This window comes from Lactuca virosa, chromosome 4, assembly GCF_052849685.1.
Source record: "Lactuca virosa cultivar CGN04683 chromosome 4, Lactuca_virosa_CGN04683_v6, whole genome shotgun sequence".
Lineage (NCBI taxonomy): Eukaryota > Viridiplantae > Streptophyta > Magnoliopsida > Asterales > Asteraceae > Lactuca > Lactuca virosa.
The window spans coordinates 249631270-249638985 of record NC_136429.1 but is presented as its reverse complement, the minus strand read 5'-3'; the positions used below and the strand labels follow the sequence as shown (position 1 = coordinate 249638985).

Below are 7716 nucleotides of genomic sequence, written 5' to 3'. Positions count from 1 at the left end.
TCTCGAAAAAAAATCCATATTCATGCAAGAACCCGGCCTATGACTTTTCTCTTGTCTACCCTTCGGCTCTAAACATAATTCAAGGATTAAATCTCTCAACCATCATTACCTCCTTCCACAAGGTCTAATATTTACCTCCTTAAGGCCCAAAGCTTTTACACAATCGACTTCTGGACCATGGCCTTGAAACAAGAAACGACAGGAAACAAGATGTTACAGTTATAACTAGACCTGAAAGACGTGTCATGTCGTGTTGGGTTCTTGTCGTGTCAAAACAGTAAACGGGTTGAGAGAGATTGAACTTAACCTGACCTCTTTAATTAACTTATTGTATCGTGTCAACCTGTTTATTTTCATGTCGATTTCGTGTCGGGTTTTGGGTTAGGGCTATACCTTAAAATGTGTCGTGGCATGTGAGGTTAAAACATTAAACATGTTGAAAGAGTATGATTTGGATAGGTGGAAAGGAAATGTAATAGTAAGTTTAGAGAGCAAAATGGAATCAATATGAGTTGGAAGGAAAAGGAGGGATCATGAAGAGGGGGAATGGTTGAGAGGACTGTGTAATTTGGGCCATAACAAAAAAACTGAAAATGAAAGTCTTGACTAAGACATCTAAGTGTATTCCACATTACAAAACGAGTCAACCCAAAAGTTTTCTTTTACGTATTGTTTTGGTTGTTGGTCTTTCTAGTTTATTTAAAACATTCAAAAAACTTACATATAAATGAGTCGTTTTCGAGTCATATTCGGGTTGAAATTCTCAATCCTAACCTTACCCATTTATTTTTCGTGTCATGTCGTGTCACCCGTTTAATTAAACGAGTTGAAATATCTTGCCCAACCCTATTTATTTCGTGTTGATTTCGTGTCATGTTAGTTTTTGCCACCTCTACTTATAACATATTTTAAACTAGCCCAACAAATAAATAACCCTATATTCTAACACATTTTAAAGTGAATAGTGGCAAGAGGATCGAATGCATGAAGATTAGTTGAGTTCGTGAATCCATATGACCTATTCGTGAAAATAATTTGTGACAACGTTTAAATAAAAATAAGGGATTTTTAGTTATTTGTTTGGAAATCTAAATTTGACAAAAACAAGTAAATGATGTAAATAAGTGATATGAATTAGTAAGGATAGGATAATCAACATTGGAATTTCGTCACTTAAACAATTAGTTAACTTGTCATCAAGATTTATGGTGTTGTACTTGTAGATCAATCTAATTTGGCTATATCAACTTAAAAGCTGTAATCACCTAGACTCTTCATAAAAAATCTAATTTGGCTATATCAACTTAAAAGCTGCAACCACCTAGATTCTTCCTAAACAGTATGATAGTTAGAATCACCAAATCGAAAGGAAGAGTCAAAAGCTTTCACTTTTACTTTGGAGAACACAATTTGTTACTAATTGTTTTGAATATCTAATAAGTAATCAAGAAAATAATTTACTATTGTTATTCAAACATGTAAACTCATGAACAAAAAACATAAGAATGATTTAGAAATCCATATGGAAATTGCATTCATAGAGAAGAAACTAAAAGTTCATAAATCTTTCAAAGGAAAACTAAAAGTTCATGGACGACTTCCAATGTTGATTTATAAAAAGCTTAGCCACTCATGGCTAAAATAGAAAAGAAGGAAATTAGTGTACCCAACATCCACAACTTCAACAAGATGATTCAAACCCTTCAAAAACTCTCCCAAAATCGTCTCCACGAATGTCTCAATCTATTATGTCCGAAGATGCAAAAGACCCTCACCTAATGCCCTTAAAATATTTGCAAAAAGTCAAAAGGAACTTGCCATGTAGGACTCACGCAGGCCACGATAGTCTAGGAAAAAATGTGATATGGGGCGTGTTCAGCAAAATTAGCTGGTAGCGGGTAGCTTGTAGCTTGTAGCGTTTTGTTAAACGCTACATGAAGTAGCATTTGGATTTGGAGCGTTTTGTTTAAACTAAACGCTAGAAGCGTGTAGTGCAAAACAAGGTTTTATGTTCAAAACGGAGCGTTTTGTCAAACGCTAGAAGTTAGAAGCTCTCAAACGCTCTTAAACGCTCCGTGCCGAACACGCCCATGGTCTGCGTGAATGGGTCTGGCAGCACGTTGACTTGAATACATATGTCCTTATCACCATGATCTTATTTGTTTCATTTGTCTTCTTTGTCACTCCCATAAAATCACATTTTATAGCCCAAATATCCTCTAAAGTTAGCCCAAACTCTTCAAAAGGCTCCTCCTCATGTATCTTAGCCCACATAAAAATCCAAGTATTCATCTTCTTCCATCATCATCCTCAACCCCAAGCCCAAATAGATTATTGCCAAGTCCACATAAATTCATCAAATCTCCCCATTGGTTTTCCACTCTGCCGAGTCTTCTAAAAATCTCCCAATTGGTTTTTCACTCCTCTTTGTTCTTCTTACTTGGTTCCTAGAAAACTTTAATGCTATTGATATTTGTCCTGATGCTTAGGATTACTTTCTTACAAATATAAAATTAAAAAAAAAAGAGAGAGAGAGAGAGAGAGAGAGAGAGAGAGAGAGAGAGAACAAACAAGATTTACCTGTTTACACGATTAGGGCAATTGTCTTTATAACATGCCTACATATTTAACCAAATCTTCCAAGGTTTATACCATATCAACAACCTTTTTACATATTTAGATTGCTTATTGTTTATGAAATAAATGCTACACCTACCGACTTTTATAAGTCGGGGCAATTTATTTTTCAACTTCAATTTCCATAACACTTGTTTTGGTCATAAAAGTTACAATAAGTAAATATATTTTCAAAAATTAAAAATACTAAAATGCTAAATATGAATTATTGAAATTGAAAAATAAAAAGCATAGCAACATTGAATGTCTCTCATGAATTTAGGAATCAAAACATCAGCCCTAGAACCACTATTTGGTTCAACAGTTGGCTCAACTAATAGAAATAAAAAAAAAAAAAACCCGATGGCCATATGTTGATGTTAATTAATTTAAAAATCAAAACCTTGAAAGAACACATGGTCATGTTAAGATTATAACTGAAGCAGCATTGAATTGACTCAAGTAGAAGGTGGGATTTGCCAGTTGTTTGGAACTGGTCCATGGTCATATATGACTTCTCTATGACAAGACCACACAAGTTTTATCGCTTCAGGAGTTCCTATTCCCGCACCTCTTGGATCTCCAGCAGGTCCAAACCTAACAACATACCATTTAGTATCATACTTTCAACTTCAAGAAAAAAAAACAATAAATGTCAGGGTTTTTTTTCTACTCACCAATGATTCTGTGGTGCTCCGGTAGTTCTTGCTCTAAGCCCAACATAAGTAGTTCCATTAACCGTATGCCCCAAAATATCCTGAAAATGAGTCGCACTCATCACAAGCTTATAAAAGAAGTCCAAGGCTTTGTTTTGAAAATGCCGATAGTAAAATATACTTTTTAAGTATTTGATTTTGATCACTTCTTTGTATCATTTAAGTAGCGGCAGAGGAGAAAAAAAGGTAAACAAAACACATTGTGAGGTTTTCTTTCTTGTTTCAGAATGCAGAAAGGTGAGAGTCAGATTTTTGGAGAGTGCGGGTGTAACCTTGGGGTGGCTTGAGAGATTAGTCTATGTGATTATAAGTTATAACAATTTATCATAAAGTGAACTTTTTTTCCTTTCGACGGGCCATGGTTTTTCTCCGGTTTTGAAGTTTTTCATGTCTCAATTTTCTTTATTATTTTTCATTATGCAGGTTGTTGGGAATCTTTGAGACCATTTTCTTAACACATAATAAATAAAAGAAATTAATAAAAATACTTGAATAAACAATGGATCATTACAGAGTACAGATGTAACTTTTTTGGGGTAGCTTGAGAGATTAGTCTATATGATTATAAGTTATAACAATTTATCATATAGTTGACTTTTTTTCCTTTATCTAGGTCATGGTTTTTCTCCGGTTTTGAAGTTTTTATGTCTCAAATTTCTTTATTATATTTCATTGGGCAGGTTGTTGGGAATCCTTAGAGACCATTTTCCCAACACATAATAAAAAGAAAAAAAATCGGTCAAAATACCTGAATAAACAACGGATCATTAGAGACCACAGCAGCGGTTAAATGTGCATGCATCTTTTCAAGGGCTTCCAACACCATTGGGATTTGGCTGTCTTTATACTCGGTGATAATCTAAACAACAAAAAGAAAAAGCATTAACTAATATCACTTTTTATAAAACTAATTAATAAAATGTTTTTTTTTTAAATGTATTTTGCTAGCCTACCTGGAATGGGCCAAATATTTCCTTAGTAACAAGCTCATAATGTTCTTTCTTTAGTATTTGTTCAATTGGAACAAAAATAGCTGTTGGTTTTATCGCACCATATATTGAAGGAATCGAATGATTTTCCAATTCTTCACCACCAAATAGTAACTTTGCCCCTGGAATCCTAAGCAAATTGTTCTTGTGGTCCAGCATTGCTTTTGTTGTGAACTGCAGGGATGAAACAGTTAGTTCAGGGGCAAATCCGGAAATAATAATTTAATATTGGAATTTTTCAAAGTGACTTAATTTAATACACACTTAACTGTAAGAACAGGGCCAATAGTCAAATCATCAAGCTTCCTCCTACCAGCAAGAGTGCTTAATTGATGCATGAATGAGGTTTTTCCCCAATTCTGAAAGGAATAGAATCGGGGATTAAATTGTAAAAGATAAAAAATAAAAAATACATAAAAAAAAGTAGAAAATTAAACCTCGTGCACGAATAACAATGATTGTGCTGAGCACTTTTGACCACTACAAGCATACGCATCTTGATCACAAACCCATGAAACATAATCCACCTGTCAATAAGTACAAATTTTAAATATTTAATCCATATTATAATAAATAAATAAAAATTTATAGTTTAATGTGTAAAATAATAAACCTCATGAACATCAGGGCCAAGGATCTTCCAGTCAAATCCTGCATCTTCTAATTTAACTCGACCATTTAAATCATAAGCCAACTTATTTGCTACTCTTGAGCTACCCGTAAAGAGTGTCATTCGTGGATTTGCCTGATAATTGAGTCATAATAGTTATATAATGGAGTATTAATAACCAATTTCCAAAAAATTATAAATTGTTAATGGGATATTTATAGAAAGACCATTATATTTTGGGTAATTTTGTGGTTTAATTTAACCACTTATACTTTATTTTTTCAAATTAATTCATACAAGTTTCAAACGTTATTTCAAATTAACCATTCTGTCAAAATGGTTAATCTGTAAAGTTTTCTGAAAATTTTCCAAATTAACCATTTTGACATGTTATATATATAATATATGATGTAAAGATGACATGTTAAAATGGTTAATTTGGAAAATTTTCTGAAACTTTTATGGTTTGATAGAAAAAACCAAAGTATTAGTGGTTAAACAAAAATATAATGGTTTTTTTTTTTGTAATTAGACCATTGTTAATATTAAAATTTAACAAAAAAGATTGGAAAAACGAACTTCTAAAAGTAGTTTGTTCATTGTTCCTCCATCAGAATTGATGAAGTCAACATCTTCCATAGGCATCCCACAAGCATGGAGTAATCGAAGCATTTGCTCCATTACAATGCATACCTATAAACATGCAAAATATAAAATATGATTATAAAATATTAATTATTTTATACAATTTTATGTGTTATAAAAACTCACTTTGCTATCAACTTTAAGAACAGGCTTGTTTCCCATATAAAGTGCTCCCATTAGCTGGAGTACAGGAATCTCTAGAGGAAAATTAAATGGTGTAATTAACGCCACCTGTGACAACAAATAATACATAATTTTTTACTATTTAATAAATTTAATAATTTAAATATAAAAAATAATATGTAAAAGATGTCTTACAGGGCCATAAGGCCAACGGAAACCATGACTTTGTTGACCAAGATGATTCCCAGGTACTCCAAAAGATCTTGCAAGAAAACGTACCTAACGAACAATTTTAATTTTTTAATGAGAAAAATGTAGTGTTTTTATATTTTTTTAATGTGTAAAAGTACATTAATTATAAATTTTAAGTACCTGATCACTTGAGAAATTCTCAAGAAACTTTGCTGTAACATAAACTTCAGCATAAGCCTGCTGATAACTCTTTGGTGAGACTCTTTGTACTAACTTGGTAAAGAAATCAGAAACCTGAAAGGGTATAAAGGTAAAACATTACAATAAAATATAAAAATAAAATCAGATGTAAAAATGTACATAGCTTTTTTTTCATTTGTTACAAGTTCAATACCTCAGGTGTTGAAAGAAGATGTCCTGCTTTTGCGGATACATCTCCATATAAAAGATATCTATAAATAACATTATATCAGTACCTAAAAAATTATCAATATTTGATGATATGTATAAATTATAAATTAATTAGAAGAAGACCTCTCTGGGGATTTGAATGGGTTATGAAGGCCATGTTTAGGGCATTTAGTTAAGCTTTCTACAAAAGGCTGCATAAGATATTAAAAAAGGATATTAAAAAAGTTTATAAACAAACTTTCAATTTGGAAGAGAGTAAATTGATCTTTAAATAATGCATATACCTTTATTCCACTTTCATCTACTTCTGAAACTTTGATGAATGATTCCCCATTCAGAGGATCCAAAATTGTATTCCAATTCCCATCTTGTATCCATTTCCCCTGAACTGTAAATTATGATAACCCATGATTGTCAAAAAAAAAAAAAAAAAAAAAAAAAATTAACAATTTCAATGATTCTACTAAAATTGAAGTGATTACCCAAACTTTGTACTTCAGCAGGCTGAGAGCCTGATATCTCTTCAGCTTTGACAGTTGCAAATTGCAGTGAATTAATGAACCTGCAACAGACATATCACATACATGTATAATATTTATGATTTATCAATGCAAAAACAGAGACAACTCTTGATTTTACTTTTCAAAATCTTGTAATTTCGAGAATTATGTTTCTCATACATGTTTTTTTTATCATTGAATGAAACTATGAGTATTGTGCATGACCTTTTCGGTAATTGGAATATTTAGAAAACGATTAAACAAAAAAAACGAGGAAGAGGAATGAATCAAATTTCCATTTCGACAGATTTTCAGATCGACACGATTGTCAAACCAAATATGAAAATGCAGCCCAAATAACAACGAGATGATAAAGCACACGAGTATGAACAATAACATGAGATTTCTAAAGCATTAAATCACGATTGTAACACAGAAAAACAGAAAACGATCGATCGATCAGAATCGTAAGTTCGTAGACGTGTGAATGAAAAGAAGATGATCGAATTAATTATTGGAAATGGAAGTAGAAAGATTACCTTGAGAATCTTAAGGAATGAGGAGCATTGTTCCTTATTTGATTGCAGAATCGAAGCATCGACATTGTAATGGGATTTGTTTGAATGAGTGGAAACTCGAAACCCTTGGTGTGTTTTTAAAATTGGTGTTACTTTGTTAAAAGAGCTGAACTGCTGAAGGGTGAAGGCGATTCGTACGGAGTATGTCGCGGTGGTTCGATGCGCCACAGACAAACTCCACGTGTCTTGACCCAATCATAGTTTGACAAAATCTGCTTTCTTTATTTATTTTTTTAATTTAATATTTTTTCTTTTCTTACATGCTTTCAAAATGACAGTCATAAAAAGACAATGGACCGAGGTGATATTTCTACTAAACTATTTTATCCACCCGCT

General features: G+C 32.4%; 1 protein-coding gene across 1 annotated transcript; it reads right to left on the bottom strand.

Moving 5' to 3' along the window:
- Window positions 1-2821: 2821 nt before the first annotated feature.
- On the bottom strand, window positions 2822-7503 carry LOC145168798 (delta-1-pyrroline-5-carboxylate dehydrogenase 12A1, mitochondrial-like). The gene is made up of 16 exons (XM_079087487.1): window positions 7342-7503; window positions 6785-6864; window positions 6587-6690; window positions 6426-6493; window positions 6286-6343; window positions 6072-6185; window positions 5895-5978; window positions 5703-5807; window positions 5511-5624; window positions 4935-5066; window positions 4759-4848; window positions 4591-4680; window positions 4286-4495; window positions 4081-4191; window positions 3294-3373; window positions 2822-3213 (listed from the first exon to the last, which is right to left on the bottom strand). The coding sequence occupies exons 1-16, from the start codon at window positions 7404-7406 to the stop codon at window positions 3075-3077; spliced, it is 1644 nt and encodes a 547-aa protein (XP_078943613.1). The 5' UTR covers window positions 7407-7503; the 3' UTR covers window positions 2822-3074.
- Between the last annotated feature and the right edge of the window lie 213 nt (window positions 7504-7716).